At 42.9% G+C, this 19,676-nt stretch overlaps 1 protein-coding gene across 3 annotated transcripts; it reads left to right on the plus strand.

Annotated features, from left to right (window-relative positions):
- The first annotated feature begins 7,879 nt into the window (after positions 1–7,879).
- On the plus strand, positions 7,880–19,523 carry LOC6735128 (sodium-dependent neutral amino acid transporter SLC6A17). 3 transcript variants are annotated; one of them, XM_016168424.2, is made up of 10 exons: positions 7,880–8,110; positions 12,302–12,613; positions 13,539–13,771; positions 13,835–14,412; positions 14,764–14,905; positions 14,973–15,334; positions 15,395–15,557; positions 15,613–15,816; positions 16,069–16,137; positions 16,294–16,674. In XM_016168424.2, the coding sequence occupies exons 2-10, from the start codon at positions 12,343–12,345 to the stop codon at positions 16,297–16,299; spliced, it is 2,028 nt and encodes a 675-aa protein (XP_016028411.1). In that variant the 5' UTR covers positions 7,880–8,110; positions 12,302–12,342; the 3' UTR covers positions 16,300–16,674. The 3 variants fall into 3 exon arrangements, with proteins under 3 accessions (XP_016028411.1, XP_039148759.1, XP_016028413.1); XM_016168426.3 differs by lacking the exons at positions 16,069–16,137; positions 16,294–16,674 and adding an exon at positions 17,327–19,523 and having other exon boundaries at positions 7,881–8,110; XM_039292825.2 differs by lacking the exons at positions 15,613–15,816; positions 16,069–16,137; positions 16,294–16,674 and having other exon boundaries at positions 14,973–15,152; positions 15,223–15,334; positions 15,395–15,536.
- Positions 19,524–19,676: the final 153 nt, after the last annotated feature.

Here is a 19,676-nt window from a genome sequence, read left to right on the forward strand (position 1 = left end):
AAGCTAATCAACGTTAACGATTTGGAAGTTTGATATATAATTCTGACATAATTTGGACACGGGTTTCCAATCACAGCAATCAGACTGCGGGGACAGTGATGGGCATGATATGTTGTACCATCGAAAGGCAATACATGTTGTTTAATGAAAAGGGCGCACCAGACAACTGTATTTAAAATCCTTGTTTAATAATCTGTTATCCGAAGATCTTAAAATCCAGCAATGTTTTGTCAATTAAGTGGTAAGCCGCTCAGGACTGTATGCAAATTGGCATAACATCATAGGTATTTGCCATCACTGCGACGATTGGAGTGGGCCACTTGCCGTCGACATGGTTCTGCTCTTCGGATGGACGGACAAAGGGACGGGGGAGGACTCTCGTGGGGCATACATGTCTCCACTCGATGGCCGGACAAGATGCGTTGATGGGCGCACTCTTCGTGTTTCGTGTCCATGTTCGATATCCGGGCCTTCAGTTCCGATTCGATGTGTATTCCGACACTCGCACTCAACAATTGACAGGGACAGGCTGGCCATACATAATGCTGAAGATGCCCACTTAAATGGGCATGGGGGTGGTCATGATGCGAACTAATCACCGGGCAATGAAACTAAATCTGTTTTGAAAAACTAACCCAACTAGCCCGTAACGAGCGAGTGCACTTGTGAGTGTGCCACTACAATGAAAGGCGATTATCCTGCTCAACTGTCCTGTCCGTCCGCCTGGATGTCCTTCGGAAAGCCTGCTGCCTGCTGCCTGCTGTCTGGCCGGCTCCTGATAAACGGCCGCACAAACTTGTGGGCTTTTGTGCCGAGGCCTGCCATTCAAACGGGGCCAGGTCGCTGCGAGAACATCCTGCGAGCGCCAGGACTCCGGGCCTCGTTTCGATGCATGTTGATTAAGTGCTCGCCATTCGAATGCCGCCTGCTGACAGCAGCAACATTTGCATTTGCATAATTGGATATGTATGAACGCAGCCAAGTTGATCTGTAACTGCACAATCCCAGACTCCGGTCCGAGTGCAGAGCAAACTTTCTCATTGCCGTTGACATGTCAGTGCGCTTTCATTTAATCAATATCGTATGGGGCGTATGGCTGGGAAATGCATATATAGATAGGTAAAGTGCTTGCCAGCAGTATAAGTATCTGAGGAAAATGAAAATATCCGTGAGGCTCAAGAAGCGGGCTATACAATCAATATTCAATAGCAGTGAAAACAGGCGCAGTCAACCAACTTTTTAAAGTAATAACAATTTAATTAAGTGATTATAATTAAGATAATAATTTATTATAAATGGGCTTATTAAAACTAGAGGTCTGTATTACTTGCTTGATAATTACAATATCCCTAATATATTTTAGTTCCCCACTTACTCCTTATTATTTTGTTGGTCACTGTACGCATGAGCCTGCCTCCTTCATTGTTGACTAATTAATTCGGCAAATGTGTTAAAAGTGTACTTTTTCTGGAAAGGCTGTTGCAAGTGTAATTAGCTTGAATAATGGACCCTGGCAGCCGAGGATGTGTCGGATTCAGGGCATTCGTGCCTCATTCATTATCCATTTCACGGCTGCCAGCGATGTTTGAACTTTGCTTGCAACCTAAGTGCCCCAAAAAAAAAAGGGGGAGGAATGGTTTCTCGCATAGCAGCAATTATAGACAATAAATTTGTTGACACTAAGTGCTCAACAAACTTTTCCAATTAGAGCCAACAACAAGCGAATTATTGCCCAGGAGTGGGGCTGGGAAAATCGTATTTGGGTGTGGGCGTGGGCGTGGGAATGGGCGCTTTTGGGTGACTCTAGGCTGACTTGCAAATGAATTCATTCAGCCATATGACTCGAGCCAAGACCGAGCCTGATTACAGGGCCCCCGGCAGCCCAAGCTTCTGGCTTTCACGCCGTTTTCACGCATCCGCCTCATTGCGCTCCGCCAGGCACTTTGGTTGCCATTGCCACCGTGGAGTGCCTATTGCCACTGCCACTTGGCCACCTAGCTGTCTCGCAGTCTCGCTGCCTCGCCGCCTCCATGGGCAATCTCCTTAAACCAATTAACTTTCATTTGCCGCCGCAACACAACCAGAAAATTGTGCCTGCCAGCTTCATTCGGGCTTTGACTCATTGGGTTATCTATGGCAAGGCAGTGTCGCCCGATTCAGTTGCTAGGAATTGGAAAAAAGCCAGCATAAATGGCTTCGCACATGTCCTTTGATTTCAACCGTGACTGCTATACACAAGAAAATATAACATTATAGTTTTCAGTATAATATAAATATATTAGGTTTGCTGTTCTTTCTTATTAGCCTTGCAAACTGCGTTAATTATATAGCTAAACACATTTAGTTCTCTATGTGGCATATATTATCCTTCCTCACTAAAAGGCTCAAATTGTATTTAAAGTATTTATAATTCTGTGATTTTTTTGCCAGTGCATCACCGGTGGCTTGGTGTTATCGTTTGTACAACACCAGGAGCCAGCTGCCATCCGCCAGATTCCAGATGCATTCAGTTTGCATCCAAAATTTTTGCAACCCTTCTTGCCGCACGGCCAGACACACAAAAGCTTTTGTAATTGCCTGACTCATGGCCCACATGACGTATACGTGTTTTGCATACGTGACTCGACCCCTCGGCGCCATTTGCATCCCCATCTCCCTATAAATCTCTTTCTCTTTTGCAATTTTTGGGGCAGCTCTGGTAATTGGTTTTGAGTTTCCCGCAGACGGATTCAACCTGTCCCAGGAGCGAAGGTGAAATGGGGGCCCACCTGGTTTAATTATGAGCATTATGCCCAATGAATGAGTCCTACCTGGATGGCATCCCAAGCAGCAACTAACTTTTTGCACCAAAAGCTGACGGCGCTTCTTAATAACTTGGCAACAAAGCATTTTGACGCCACCAAAGAATGGGGCTAAAACGGGAATTAATTATCTTTCGACTTTCACTTTATTCTGAAAAGATTTTTAGACGAATTTTCGGAGGGCGTGTAGTAAATTCTCAAGTCACTTAATGCACTGACGTTAGGATGTTCGAAAAGTACACGAACCAGCTGCCTAAATTGGGGAGTTTATTTTAAACTGAAGTGTGCAAAAAGAGTGCACAGAAAATATTAGTATGAAATGAAGATTAATACATTATAGTGAATTTAAGTGATGTTTAGTATGCAGTATAATTTTAAATGCTACTATAATTAATGAAATAAAAATAAATGTATTTTTGTAGCAAAAACGAAAAGTATTGCTTGCTGTGTAGATCTTTAAATGGGACGAGGATATGGGCTGGCCAAATAAGGAAGCTCGGTAACGAACTCGCATTTAACTTTGTCTAATCCTCGTTAGCATTTATTTGGCCAGCTCAGGTGCGCCGAAGATGGTGGGGGGATTTAATTTTTGGCCATGGTCGTATTTGTTGAGTGTGTGGAATACAAAGGCCCACACACGCACACTCACACACACACTCACACACAAACTCACACATTCGTGAATATTCATTCAGTTCGCATTACTAAAGCCCATTGTTGTACGCACTCGTTGTTATTGTTGTCCTACGTGGAAATGGCTGTGTGTGTGTATGCGTGAGTGTGTAAAGTTATTAAAACCATTCAAAACGTTTGCTTTGGATCCAGACGCACCGTTCTCAGAGCCCCATTGTCCCCATCCATGGATATCGCCCGTGCAGTCATGTGTGCGGGCGTGTAATTTGCATAACTATACATGCCAGTCGAATCCGCATCCTGTTCGGATTTGAATAGGTTTTCCTAGAATGCCCGCTACCCCTCCTCCTCCAGTCGCTCTCGTAACCATCGATAGTCCCAATAAGGGTACACTTAATACCAACAAAATGCCCAGAAAATTACATAACCGTTCCAAATTAGCACACAATGGCCGGTGTAAAGAGACAGAAGTCAATCCAATGTGACGAGCGTTCGTGTGCATTAAAGGTCCTTTTGCCCATTGGAATCGGATAATCGTCGGTTTGACTGCTACTCCTGGGCATTTATATAAGCATTTACCTATTCATGGTGTTGCTTACAAATTACTGGATTAGTTATTGAAACTCTTTGGGGGAAATTTTGGTATACAAACACAGTCGTGTTGCTATTTGTATATATGTCCTTTATAGATGTTTTCTTCTTGGTAATATGTCAACACATCCGACAAATAGAATTTATTCCATAAAAACGTGAAAAAATTCAACGGAAATTATTTAAACTGTTCGCAGAAAAAACGTGATGTAATTCCTATTAAAAAAGTTTAAAGAAATATATTTAGTATTTTCATTTATTTATAAATCGAAATATATTTGGAAACTCCAACCAAAAACTGGCTGCCATCATAAAATAGAAAAAAGTACAATCAAGTTTGGAATTTAGCGGTGAACAGCGGGACCTCTATAAAATTACACGTTTACGGCTGGCGAAGATACGTTTTTTTTTTCTTTATTCCGGCCCTTTAAGCAATGGGTTTATATCACTCCACATGCAGGGAAGCACTCCCTGGCCGAAGACAATGTCCTCGGAAATGTGTCAGGGGCAATAGCCAGTTGGCCAGTCAACCAGAGTCCGGCCAGTGGGCAACCTCACCTCACCTGCAACCTGTTGGCAAGGACGGGTCAGGAGCAGGTGCACCTGTCACAAAAAGGAACTCAATGGGCGGTCGGTCCAGTGGGTGGGTCTCATTGGGTGCTTCGCTGGGTGATGGGAGGTGGAGTGGAATGAATGCGGCTCCGCCTGCTGCGGAATATGAGAAATTGGGTTTGCGGTATTCCAGTCAAATGCACATTGAAATGGTTTTCATGCGATTCGAACCGAATGTTGTTTGGCTAACCAAAGGTATCATGGAAATTCATTAGCACACTTCGTTTGGCAAAAAAAAAATGAAACTAATTTTGTTTCAAGTTCAAATACCAATGCCATTCATGTGGCTTTCTTTGCTTCATTTCTCTACTCACTCTCATCGAAAAATACTTAAATATTTGGGATTTCTTAGCAATATGAAAAAACTAAAGATTTAATATGGAAAATGTTCGTTTGCTTCGTTCAAAACCTAGGTAAATGTGTAGCCACCAATCCTCATCCGCAAATGCCTTGTTTTCACTGCATAAAAAGCACATTTGTAATTTGTTAGCCAGAATCTGAGGTCTGGCTGTTGGTCCTTTGGTCGCTCCGCAAAGTCGGTTGCCTGCATGTTAGACTCTCGGGTAAAATGTACTTGCATAATTTATGCGAAATCAGCGACGTGGCTGAAAAAACAACCCGCACCAGCTGGGGAAGAGAGGAGCACTTTATTTGGCAGCCGGTGGCACGTAAAATGCTTTATCCCCGATTCATTGTCACCGAAAAGATGCTTTATCGCTGCCAGACTACAAATTCCAGCGCAGCTGAAAATATTAACGCTTGAATCTCATCCCAGACAGGTAGGGATATCTGGCGGGCGAAAAAGTGTGTGGATGCGGATGTGTAATGGAGATGGTGTCCCTGTTCCGGGGGACATGGCTGGGGGGCAGTAGAGAGAAGTAGGAGCGGGAGGAGTAGCAGGAGCAGTGCCCGCATTTATCTTCTGGGCGAGGGAAAACTTTGTCTTTAGTCATTCAATCCTGCCCGCCACACGGACGCTTTTTTCGGAGGATTATGGATAATCACCTTGGCGAGGAGAGCAAAAGGAAGATGCCCAGTGCCGCGAGGAAGACGCATTTGTTTTTATCGCACTTTTTACTTTGGGCGTGCACTAAGAAAAATGTATCACTAAAATGTCACAATGAGTGTATTCATAGAAAATGCTATTCAATATACTTAATTTAATGTGAAGCATTACCTGTTCTAATATTTAGTTTAGCTCCATGCTGAAATTTTCTTTTTTTGCTCACTCTTGATTATTTTGGCTACTTTTTCCGCCTCAGTGTGTGGGCTTTTGATCCAACTTTTTTTTTATCCCTGTTTATTTTTGCATAATTTTCTAAGCGTTGTGCCTCAGTTTTAGTACATTTTCATTTACCTTCTGCCATCGTCGTGCAAATTTGTTTACCTTCGTGCGTGCGCAAGTGATTCCAGATTATGCAAAAGTTGAATTTTTCATTGCATACGCCGTGGCATATTATTCGCAATGCGTGTCAATGCAAAACAAAAACATTTTTCCGAAAATTCAGTGAAAGTGCCATGGGTAAAAGCAACAACGACGTTTATATTAAATTGTATTGTTATTCTTAAGGCGGGAGCCTCATTTTCGGGCTGCCCACGGGCCGCCAAAGATGTTTACTCTACTATATATTCTGTAAACTTGCCGCCGGGTGTTTTTGGCCTGTTATTGTCAGCGTGCCAGGCAAATGAGTTTACGAGCAGGACAAAATAAAAAAAAACAAGAAAATGGGGAAAAGGAAAAGCGAACAAGGAAGGAAAACTAACTTTGTGCACATCTTACTCGGTTACAGGCCTCCCTTGTTTTCTGACTTGCCTCTTGTTCGACCCTCTTCTTCAGCTTAAAGCTGCTTTGCTCCTTTCGGTAAAAAAAGGATACTCTGCACAGGGTCATAGGTTTTCAATATAAACCAATTTGTACAAATTCAAAACTTATTAAAATAACTAAAAGAAACTTCTTAGTTAAGCTCATTTAATAGCGACTTTCCTGGATTACTAGATTAAAAAATATGATTAGTCTATTGTTTATTCGCTTAAATAAATATTATACACATAAAAAGTGTACTAATACCATCGGTGCAAATACAAACGAAAGACTCTTTTGTTCACATCCTATCTTTAATGTCCTCGTGTTCGCTGGCTGGGCCTGGAAAAGCAAATTTCAAACATAATGAGGGTCAAACAATATTTGTGATTTGGTTTTTCCGAGGCAGGAAAAGAGCTTTGTTGCTCGCGAGGCATTCATTGTTTTTCTTTTTTTTTCTGGCCACGAAACAATATTACAACCTCGTGTACATGGGCAACATGTTTAACCTTTTCAGAGCTAGGGCGAAGTATTTAACATTTTGGTCGGGCTGATTGGGACTTTGCCTGACATTTAACATAATAAAATGGAATTAGTATTGGTTGAGTGTTTTCAATATTGCAGTGATGTTTCCCAAACAATATAGATGTATAATTCTGGAGGATCTTTAAAATATATAATTTAATGGTAATAAGCTATTTTCAAAGGGTTGGAGAAATATAAATGACGCATACGATTGTTTGAAAATCTTTGGTAGTACAATAAATGTAACATAAATCTATATTTACGTTGCTTAAACTGCGCGCGGTGAAGTGCAATTATCGATGACTGCTTATCGATATAAACTTAAAAAAATGGTCACACATGTTACTTGCGCCATCTGCCGGGCGGTAGAAGAATGCGCACAAAAGGCTGCAATTGAATTTGATTCCATTTGGCGGGCAATTTGAAAGGAGATTTCTTGTTATTATTAAGTTATATACTTTTATAAACTTTTATAAAACTATAATGATTATACTATTTTAATTCCTTAAAAATGTATGTAATATGATTATTTTTTTTTTTATTTTTGGAGCAAGATACAAGAGAGTCCTTTAAATAATAAATTGGTTTTCTCTCCCAACGTAGTTCTCTCCTTCTGAACAACCACCACCACAACATGCGATAGCGGCGGCATTTGAACTTTCAACCCCCGAAAGCCACGTGCTCCTGCAGCTTTTGGCCTCCTTTCCGCGTGCGGCAATCAATGAAAGTGAAGCTTTGCCCAATTTAAGCCCGCTGCCAGCCCAAAAATTTCCATGCAGAGTCCTGCGTCAACGGTTGACATGTGTGCGTGTGTGTTTGCGTGTGTAGTGGTTGTTCCTGCGTTGGTGGTGGTTAGTTCACCACCGATTCAAACACACCATGCCAATTCGCGAGCTTCGCAGTGCGGCGCCAAGCGATTTGGATTCAGTTTACAACGGAAAGCACAAATCAACGGTCGTGAAAATCGAGCAAAGCTCCGTGAGAAAAACGCAAAAATTCGTCGAACGAAATTGATATCGAGCGTTTGTCTGGATTTAAGCGGAAATCAGGGATAATCGGTGATTTTCCAAAGCGCGCGAGTGTGTGTGTGAAAAATCCGCTTTAAAGCAGTCTGGAATTTGAAATCCCACAGCCAAGACAAACTTCGGTACGGAATAAGAAAGCGAGGCGAAACTTTCTGCCTGACGTGTCCTGCCCACTAACACACACACACATACCAAAAGGACTCCCTTCCTGCCCTTCTCTCTCTCTCTCTGTCTATCTCTCTCAGGACAGACTCTCTGGCGCTCTCTTTATCTTGGGAGCTGTGTCAGTAAAACTCGAGGTTGGGGATGCACGTGGACTTCCGTGAAAAACAGTGAACTTAGCTTTATGTTAATTTCATTTGTTTCGTGCCCTTAGCGCCAATCGAAATCTGCATTTTTGTGCATTTACAGCGAATTCGCATTCCAAAAATCAACAAAGTGCAAAACTTTGCCATACATTCAACTTTGCACGTTGACATAAACTACTATATATAGTACATTGTAAGAACATGGGAAACAAAATCAGATTTTGGCATGGGTACACATCCACCGTTTAATCACTTGACTGAAAGGCCAGCGTAAACAAAAATTTTAATTTGATTCTTTAAGCGATTTGAGTTGGCTTGTTTGGGTTGCTTTCACTAATGGTATTCAATCGATACACACACAGCATTTTCTAAACAACTCTTTGAAATAATATTTTATGAATTATTTATTAATTTAATAATTGAAACATGGGAATAAGTACTTCAAGCGATTTTACTTGAATAATATTTGACTTAAGGTGTGAATACCTTTTCAAATCCCAAATAAATTCAGATAGCCATAAGATACAAAGATACATCATCTTAAATCATCAATTCCGTTTTGACATTCTCTTTCTCTTGGAGATTCTGATAAAATGCATTGGGGCTGGCAATGGCATTGGCCGAGGGGATGTTTTGGGCCAAAAAAGCTCCAACCCTCCCCATCGACCTCAACAGGCCAACAGTTGATGCTGTGCCAAAAAAATAGTGGGAAGCACAAGGAATTGAACTTTGTGCCCGTCTGATTGCACTTCGCTTCCTCCCTTCTCTCTCCGTCTCTCTCACACCCTATGTAGCCATCTCACTCGCTCTAGGGTGAGAGCGAAAGTTGGATATGTACAATGGGCTTATACATGGTCCATATAAGATACACTGGTACACCGCTCTTTTGGCAATCTTTTCGGCCAGACAAGTGCACGAGTCCGCCGGATGCGCCCAAACTGACTTTGTTTGATGAAAAATTAATGTTGTGCTTGGGCTGGGAGTGAAACATTTGCTTGTTATCGATTGTTTACTCGGGGCAAAAGGTTAAGACGCACAATGGATTATTAAGACGCCAAATGCTTCACCACGCCCTGGAAAAATTTAACAAATTTATTGAGCTCTGAACTCATTTGATTAGTTTGTTGCTATTACACGTTATTATTTAATATAACATTTTTTAAAAATCAAGTATTATCCAGATTTTGAAAACTGAAACTGAAATATAATTGTTTGCTTAATTTATAACTAGAATTGCATTGTTTATAAATTAGTTTCAGGAATAGAAAAAGTCTATAGGTTTCTAGGTTTAGATACATCTAGAAGTGGGCTTTAAATGTAATAATAATCTGTGGAAACTTTCCACAGTTCTGCATAAGAACGTCGGCTGCGTTTATTTACATAATGTTTTAGCAAAACAAACCCCCTATTTTATTCGAACAGCAGCTGACCAAGGTTTAGCAATCGTAAGCAATCGAAATTGGGGCTTGGGAAAGTAATTCAACACCTATCAGCGGTATCCATTGTCTGTTAAAAGTGCTCGCAAAGTTTCAGAAAATCCACAGTGGCGTGCATCAAGGTCAAGCGGAAACGGAAGTGTGGATGTGTTTTCGGTTGGATTTTGGGGGCCAATTGTCCTCGCAGAGTTTCGGCGTAATTCGCGCCTTGGCGCCAAACGATGGCCAAATCAATTACCAAGAGCAAAGGGCAAAAAGTGCATATTGGCAGCAGCCAGCGAACAAGTTGCGCAACACCTCTGTGTTTTTATTTTGAGTGGATGCGGTTCCGAAAATAGCCACAAATATGGCTATATTAGTTGGCATTTCAAATTTTCAAGAGGAACATGAACATTTTTGAACGATTTGCAGTGAATTTATTCTGGCGTAGCGTAAACAAAAGGCCAATAAAATGTGCAAAATCGATTGCGTAAACAGAGTATATTTCATTGGCAATCAAATTGCATGATTTATGCAGAAATAGGAAAAGACAGCTGGCCCTCCCCCTGGATTCCACCTTACCCGCAAAGCCGTTCTTATCGATTTAGCATGCAGCACGCCATGTCAGCAGATTCGCCTACTTGTTTTATTTTCACTACTAACTACTACCTGGTACTTCTGCCTTTTCAAGCTATTTGTAGTTCACCTTAACTGGCAGTGAGCTTTAAATACGATTCTTCTAACCCGCGAGTTGAAAGGGGATGAACTTTTGTGTTTTATGGGATTACAGTTTTGGCACGACGCAATTGGGTTTGTCCTTTTTTTTTGTGCCCAGGACCCAAGCTTTTCTACCTGTGTGAGAGATTGGGGTAGCGTCGTTTGGCTTGGTAAATTTCCATTCATTTAAATTCTATCCAGATGGGATTAGTTTTCTCCAGCCCAGAGTTATGCAAGCCCGAAAAGCAATTCTTCAATTAGGTCCTGTCACAGCCAATCAGCGGTAATCTTGACCCCTCATTGAGTAATTTCCTACGGCAATGGTTAAACCATTGTGTTTCAGTCCACTTTGCGCTGGGTCCAAGTGATTTAACCCATTCCAATGACAGGGCCACGGCCACATCCTCGCCAGAGCTTTATTTAGAAACGCCGGTGATTGAGCGAAAAAGAGCCACCCATCCGACCATCCACCCATTTAACTGCGTCGCAGAAAGCAACAGCACAGCAATCACAGGACTTTAATATTTTCACACACTGGTTTACGTAACAGCAATCGGATTGTGCAATCGGAGGACGAGAGTTTTCCACGAGACAGCTCAGCGGGTGGAAATGCGGAAAAGTGCACGTTGGCGTCCTTTGATTACAGCTCGTTTCTCTGCAATTTAATCGGAGACTTTGCAGCTGGGTACCCCTAGAAGTAGTTTTTGGTTTCTGCATCCATGAGATACATTCTGTGGGTGTAACTGGATAAATATTTACACGAATAGATGGTCGGGGTGTAACGTTTTGGGAAACGCAATTGGGAAAATGAGGCAGCCATCAAAAGACGTCATAGCGCATTACGTATACGCAAAATATAGGAGAATAGACCGAGAATATATAGCGTGGAGGTGTGCTCCCCCTGCGGGAAATCTGTCCCCCCGAAGTGGCCATCAATGAAGCGGCAGGACGCCAAAAGCTCCGAGCAGCTTTCGGCTCTCTCTCTGCTTCTCTCGCTCGGTGGTGAATTGCTGCTTCTTGCCACACAGCTGCTGCCCCAAACAACACACCCATGGCTCTTCCGCTCTTTTCCGTGTGCTCTCTAGCCCTAATTTACTACGTCAGCAACAGAGGACGAGCCTCCAAGTAAATGGCGCCCACATAGAACTGTAGGTAGTGTCCCCCCCTTTCAATAAGCCCGCCACCCGAATTGGTGTTTTTTTCCGTTTTTGGTTGCTCTTTCAATTTAAAACGACCTTCTGCGGTGTTGGCTAAAATTTTTGGCCTTCCCCTACACAGAGCAACAAGGTTCAGGAAGTCACGAATCCAGAGGAGAGTAGGGGGGTGGTTTAGTGACTCGTAAACAGTCCTTGGAGCTTCTGGGTTGTTTACTGCGAAAACTAAGTATCTAATTAACCTCTGACCCCCCACATACGTGCCTTAACTGGTACACAGAAAGAATTAGTATGGAGTACACTTTGAAAAAGAGATATGTCCACGAGTTTATTAAAAGTGGGTTCAGATTATGCTATATATTGGTATTAAAACTTGATAGCAATCCAACATACCACACTTAATTAGGAATAAACTAATGAACATGCTTACATATATGTGGTCCCAAGGCACTTCACCAAATTTGCATATTAATAAAATTAGTAAGCTGACAGCGGTGGAAAGACGGTGAAAAATCCGCCTAATGGCAAACAATTAGGACACAAATTGAGTTAGCAGCCACTAGAAGCGGTCTCAAGGACGAACAGCCACACAAATGGGCAAACAAGTCCACACACACACACACTAGTACACACTCGGATACTCGGGGAGTATCGATCAAACAGTGGGTCTGGGGCGAGTCCAGGCACTTCTCATAATCGGCTGCTCCACTTTTCCGCAGACGGTAACCACGGACACTTCGCCAGGAATATCCGCACGTTGATGGCTGCCACCAAAATCATAGATGCGCCGCGCAACGGCCACGAGATGGCGCCGCTGAACACACGGGCACGGGGCGATGGAACCCACGGGGTGACCATCGTCCTAACCGCCCCCCAGCGCAACTCCGTGCAATCGGTGGACATTCCGGGCAATGAGCCGGAACGCGCCGCCTGGAGCGGCAAGATGCAGTTCTTCCTCAGCATCATCGGATACTCGGTGGGCCTCGGCAACATCTGGCGGTTTCCCTACCTGTGCCAACAGAATGGAGGCGGTAAGTAACGAATTCAAAAAGTCAAAGATATAGCTTGTGTATAAATATTTCAACTAACAGATATAAGATATAATTCTACTTCTCTGTTATATGTTTCTTTATACGTTGAATAGTTTGGTATGCAAAAATACCTTATCGATTACGAGTTATGATTGTTTAGGTCTATGCACTTTTGCCTGGCATTCAACGCTAAGCCTCGGATTACCGCGGCAAAAAGCGCAAACTAGAGCAGTATTTTCAAATCAATGTCTGTTTGACTGCACGGGTCACCTGAGTGATAACGCTAAATTGGGTAGACCCCTGCCACGCCCCTCCACACCAACCCTCGCCCGACGACATGTGTCATATCCAATATCAGTTGGCCAACGAACTGCAGCTAATCAGGTGCACAGCTTTGACAATAACATTATGGGATTTAATGTGCACTAATTGCCTGGCATTCGACGGCGGAAGGGCCCAATTGATGGCCTTGGGTGGGCCAGTGGGCGTTGAGTGGGCGGGGTGGCTTGTGTGGGTGAAAGGGGGCGTTATAGCAAGTGTACGCACATTTCTAATGGCGATTTAACCCCACCCGGCTTTTAATTCAATTACAATTGACAGCTTGACCAGGCATCGAAGTTGGCATACTCTTTTCAGCTAGTTGGCCAACCAGATATTTCCCGACCTGGCCAGAAATGCACATTTCCGGCTGGCTTTGAATTGATTTTGTGTCACATCACCCAGTGATTTAATCATGCACAGCGAAAAAATTACACTGTGAAATGAAAATATGTTTATTCGAGAATTAAGGTATTTTATTAAGAATTTATGTATAGAAAGTCCAAAAGTTAATAATACAACATTTATTAATTATAGAACAAAAAAATTTTTAGACATTTTTAGTATTTTTCCAAGTGAAATTAAGCCTTTAAATTTCCCGTTGCAGGTGCATTCCTGATACCCTTTATGGTTATGCTGATACTGGAGGGCATACCGCTGTTCCTAATCGAGTTGGGAATCGGGCAGAGAATGCGCTTGGGTGCCTTGGGTGTGTGGAACACCATCCATCCCTGGCTGGGTGGCATCGGAATCTCGTCGTGCATAGTAACGCTGTTTGTGGCTCTCTACTACAACGTGATCATCACGTGGGTTTTCTTCTACCTCTTCAACAGTTTTCGGGTAAGTGGTTAAGTTATTGGACACAACCTGGATCTGTAATTAATTCACTGGTTACTTCTTTAGTATCCGCTGCCCTGGTCATCCTGTCCCCTGAACGGCACAGGATTTGAGTTGGAGGAGTGCGCCAAATCTTCGGAGACGACGTACTTCTGGTACCGCACCACCTTGGATGCAGCACCGTCAATGGATGAGCCTGGTGGCCTCAAGTGGTGGATCGTGCTCTGCCTGATGCTGTCCTGGACCATTGTCTTCTTCATCGTGATGAAGGGCATCCAGAGCTCCGGCAAGGTGGTCTACTTCACCTCGCTCTTCCCCTACATTGTGCTGACCATCTTCTTCATTCGCGGCATCACGTTGAGAGGAGCGGGCGCTGGACTGATGCACATGTATACGCCAAAGGTGGAAAAGTTACTGGAGCCCACGGTTTGGCTGGATGCAGCCACGCAGGTCTTCTACTCCTTTGGCCTGGCCTTTGGATCACTGATCGCCTTCGGGAGCTACAACACGCCGAAGAACAACTGCGTGCGGGATGTGCTCCTGGTGTCCGTGTGCAATGCCGTTACGGCCATTTACGCCAGCGTGGTCATCTTCGCCATTCTGGGCTTCAAGGCCACCGTCAATGTGGACCGTTGTATAGCCAGGTGAGTCGATGGGGAGCGGCAGTGGGTCGCACGCATCAGTGGGTCCACGTCCATTAGGTGGGTCATCAATATGCTGACCAGTTGTAACCGGCGGAGGGCAACTGTTTTTCTTTCTATTTGCGTATCAATGAAACGCCGGCTCGGTGGGTGTATCTGCGTCCATCCATTGATATATTCGAATCGATATATGGAATCGCGGTCGTGTCTGTCAATTTGCATCAATTAACGGACCCACGTTGAGTTATGCACAATTGCTCTTGAACGGCCTCTCCATCGGGTTCTAACCGATTTAAACTGGTTCATTCATAGTTTGTTTATTCATTCTTCCTTCCTATTTTGCCCTTCCTCCAGTAACACGGAAATCCTGGTGAAGAACAAACTGTTGGGACTGAATGACACACAGGGCTACGAGCAAGCCATGAGTCTACTGAATGGCACTGAGTTGACCCGTCTGCAATTGAGCGAGTGCAGTTTGGCCCACGAACTGGACAATGTGAGTACTGTCTGGATGGGGATTTCTATGGTCTGGAGGTTCTCATTGTGTACTTCTTTCTGTGCAGGCTGCCGAGGGCACCGGCTTGGCCTTCATCGTGTTCACCCAGGCCATCGTGGAGCTGCCCGGTGCTCCATTCTGGGCCGTCCTCTTCTTCACCATGTTGCTGTCGCTGGGACTGGGATCACAGATCGGCATCCTGGAGGGCATGCTGTGCACCCTCTTCGACATTGACATTATCAAGCGGGTTAAGAAACAGCATGTCACTGGCGTGGTGTGTCTCTTCTGCTTCATTGTCGGTTTCATCTTCTGCACAGGTGCCGGGGAGTACTGGCTCAAGATGTTCGACTCTTTTGCCGGCACCATTGGCCTCGTGGTGGTGGCGCTGATGGAGATGATAGCCGTGATCTTTATCTACGGACACGAGCGGTGAGTTTATGCTGGATTTCCTTAGAATATGAGCCATATACTAACGATATTTTTCCGCAGCTTCACGGAGGACATTTTCCAGATGACTGGCTACCGACCTGGTCGCTACTGGCAGTGGACCTGGCGGTACATTGGTCCCGTCATTATGGTCTGCATCTTGGTATCATCAGTGGTCTTCATGGTCATTAGAAATCCCACTTACGGAGCTTGGAATGCCGATTTGGTATGTTTCTTGACTTTCTAATATTTAGATCGCCTATTAAGTCATCTTTTTACAGGGTATGATTGAGCAAAAGAGCTACCCCAACTGGGTGATGGGCATCGCACTATCCATGATACTGGCCGGCGTCCTGCCCATGCCCATCGTGTTCCTCATGCGTAGCTTCCAGTGCCTGAAGGTGGACCTGGACATCCACCAAGGATCGATTCGTCGCAACGAAACAACCGCCTCCACCAAGGAGATGATTGACAATGATGACGATGTAAGTGCAGATCAGCGCTCAAATCGGTTGATAACACTTTTGATTCAATCTCGATTTGAGCTTTCTTTGTACCATTTGTTGTGTTGTTAGGCTAAGTTTACGCCCATCTCTCTTTTGGTCTATACGTGTGACTAATTGTGTCTTTCTCTCACCTAACGAAAATTCCTCACTCTTGCGCTTGTTTTTCCTATCTGACAATGCTTACATCCAATAACCGAATACATTACCAAACTCACGCTCATTGTCGTACAGAATATGAGTCCGGATATGCCACCGCAAGATTCACTAGCGGCGACACGCTTCACAATTGGAGACTTTGAAGTAAGTTGTGCCTCGTCCTGGATAGAAAGGCTATACCCACTCCAGAAACCCCGATCCCGTCATCTGCACATCTCTGAAAAACACTAAAGCTAATCACACGATTCTCTGCTCTTCTTTCCCTGTGCTCCCGTGTCCACTTTCATTGGTCAATGTTAGAATTAGAACGAACCGAACCCGAACTCAAAATCGAAGCCATGGATACGATTCTAAGTGCAGCGCCATGTCTTAGAGAACCCCAGAGAAATCAGCAACCAGTTAAAACTAGGATAGCTCTAAAAAATAGTTCACTAATGCCCTTCGCATGGCCCAGAAACACAAAACACCGAACACTGAACACCCAGAAAAATCGAAAAAAACTAAGGACATGCCTCGACTCAAGTAGAAACCAATTGCTCATCCTCGGTTACCAAGCAATTACCCGTACTCAATACCACAAAGAACTAATCAACGCACAGCAATTAATCGTAGCTAGCAAACAATAGCAAACAGCTCTTTTAAACGAAAACCGGATAAGGCCAGAACAATTATTTACAAAACCTAAGTTTAGGGAAAAGACTAGCAAAATCACTTGAAGGCTCAGCAGGAGTAGGGCAATGAGTGTACATAGATTAAGGCAGTTCATGGACATATAGAAACCCAATTGGCGGCTGATCGTGGCTAATATGCAGGTAAAGTAACAGGGAGACAACTAAAATCTGACCATTTACATTTTGTTTGTTGGTTCGTTCGTTTGTTTGTTAATTGTTTAAATACTTTTAGTATTGTTAAACCCTTAATGCAACGCATAAGTAAGTGGCGGATTTTACAGATGGTTATATATTTTATAAGAATAAATAATTGTAAAAGATACATTCTTAAAAATAATTTGACTGGCTTGAAATCCGCCACTGAAACATACATGTAATGTAAATCAACTTTACATCTACAGTATAGTTACAGTGTACCTAAGTTTTACATGTAGTTTTAATTTACAAATTCAGCTTTAATGGCCAGTCGCTGGCCGTGTAGAGAGCTTTCGCTTGAGCTTGTGTAGAATATCAAGTATACGCAGCGTGGTGTCAGCTCATTTGATTTATGTACTATAATTTCGTAAGAAGTTCTTGATTTCCTAGAGGACTCTGTCCGCCCATTTTATGTCTGACATGTTAAAGGCACTCTTCATCTTTCATCCTACCCTCTTTCCAAACAGGACGAAGAGGATGACGAGAACGATTTCAGCGGTCCGGCGCTGGGTGGTCATGTGAAGACCCAGAGCGATTTCTCCGACGACGACGAGGAGGACAAGCCCATGACCATGCGGATGATGATGATGCGTCCGACAACAACAACCAAGACATCGAACGTGCTAAATGTGCCAACAAGCAGAAAGAAGAACTACAAGAAGGATGCGTACGATGTCTAGAAAAGCCACAGCCCCACTCCCAGGTGCAGCTATAGAAACGAATGCAAAAGATACGGATAAAGATACAGTAAACAGGTAGAGGTAGAAGTCCAGGTACAAGTTCAGGTCCAGGTGTGAACCGATACAAAATGGCAAGTGAAAAAAAAACAATTTAACTGAGACGAGCGGTAAGATGAGTGCGTGCCGAGCTGAGCGCAAACATTTATAAATATTTACTATAAGTATTTTAACTTAATTTAAATCTAAACTAAGTAATTACCAGAATAAACAGCCGAAGAATTGCATTCGAGTGCGTAACTAAAATTGTTAAATCGTATTTTAACACAAACTGAACTAAGCCCAAACTAAACTAAATTTAACAAACTGTGTACGAGTACAATGTGCCGCAGGAGGATAGGTATTATCTAAAACGGGTTGCAAATGGTTTAAATTCGATTATGTAGCATTTAGTTGGAATGCTTAAAGCTTTACCTTAGACACTCGAACACACAAAACTGAAAGTATTTCCGACTCCCAGGCCGCACTCCTCTCCCCCCATCCCCAATATCCCCAATATCCCCAAAATCCCCTACAATTCCCTCCTTCCCCGGAGAAAGCTCTTCGACGGCAAACGCTTATAGTCGACTTAGCCAGCGCATTTCCAAAGAGTTAAACTCAACATTTAGTTTTAGTAGAGATCTGCCGTTTTGTTTTGACCTCAAGTAGAACTCACCAGACCTACAATTAATATATGTATGTAATCTAAGAGGAGTTACACGATTTACAATTACTTTAAACTGGTTAAGAGCGTTGAGACACAATATTAACACTTCGAGTTCTAGTTGAGTTAAACAAATACCTATACTTACTATACTGATTAGAGAATGATACATGGAATGTGTGATATTCTAAATAATATCCTCAATGTTTAGGTGTTAAGACTCTTCATCCACAGCCCCAAAGTCACCCACTCAATCTATTTCCCCGTTAAAAAAAAGCCACTCAAAAAGTATTTTCCCACACTGACAGAGCTAAACAAAATAACAAATCAAGAATTATAAACTGCTGTGAATAGTTTTAGTGGTTGTAAAGTTCTATCGAGGAAGGGAAACCATAAAGCGTCTAATATTTAACTAGTTGTTAAGCGGCACCCCATTGTTCACTTCAGTTCACTGCACAGGATACCAATGAAGATAGTCCTTTTCATACTTCCGATTCGGTTTCCGGCAAAATGGTTATCACACAATCCTCCCCCCTCCAACTTTCTCTTATTTCGGTAAGGCAAAGGCAAGTGCAACACTGATATCTAAAAAATTGACAGCTGAATCAAAACACATGGAATTTCGAAAGTACTCAAAGTCAATGCAAAGACGGACGACAGAACGTTGAAGACAATAAGACAAATATAGAAATATACTTATGATATGGCCCGTCGCGTTTGGAGAGATTTGTAGTCACCGACGTGGTAGATTTCCCCATAGCAGAGCAGGAATTTTTCCATTTATATCTTGTTTTTGGGAGACTTGTATCCATTTTGTACACCGCCAATCAAAAGCAGTTCCAATCGAGGATCCGATTAGCCATCAGATTTATATGTACGTTTACACAATTTTAAAGTAAGAGGTCCCATACAGTTAGTTGCCCCTCCCCCACCTTATCCATTAACAAAGTCGAATCCTCGCAATGCAAACGCAACCGAAACCAAATACATAGTACCAAGCCTAATTGTATAGTTTACTTGTTTACGCCACTATATATACGAACATTAAATCTATATATACAGTACATAATCTATATACCTAGCTCTACTATAAATATTGTATATCAATTATTGTCGTAGTGCTAAACTAAAGCCCCGGACTCGTGTAAATTTGAATGTATTAAAAAAACAGACACTGCAAGGTGAAGAATACTTATATGAAACATTATAATACCGTACGCAAGAATTTATTATTAATAAAGATATTTCATGATTAGTGCGTTAAGTTGAAGAAGAGCAAAAGGAGTTCATACTGTTCTTATTTCTGGTTTTGGGAGTTCCACTGTACCACAGCTGGCACGTTTAATCCCCGGCAGACGAATCTTCAGCTTTTTATGGGTTTCTGATAGAACAGAATATTTCGTATTTGGTTTGCTGCCCCCTGGTCAAAGCACCTTG

This window comes from Drosophila simulans, chromosome 2R (genome assembly GCF_016746395.2).
Source record: "Drosophila simulans strain w501 chromosome 2R, Prin_Dsim_3.1, whole genome shotgun sequence".
Taxonomy (NCBI): domain Eukaryota; kingdom Metazoa; phylum Arthropoda; class Insecta; order Diptera; family Drosophilidae; genus Drosophila; species Drosophila simulans.

Bases quoted from the DNA above. Each gene is read 5' to 3' on its own strand.
- LOC6735128 (XM_016168426.3), top strand. From the start codon at position 12,343: ATGGCTGCCACCAAAATCATAGATGCGCCGCGCAACGGCCACGAGATG. The intron at 13,772-13,834 runs GTAAGTGGTTAA...TTACTTCTTTAG, and splicing joins ACCTCTTCAACAGTTTTCGG to TATCCGCTGCCCTGGTCATC. The intron at 14,413-14,763 runs GTGAGTCGATGG...CCCTTCCTCCAG, and splicing joins GTGGACCGTTGTATAGCCAG to TAACACGGAAATCCTGGTGA.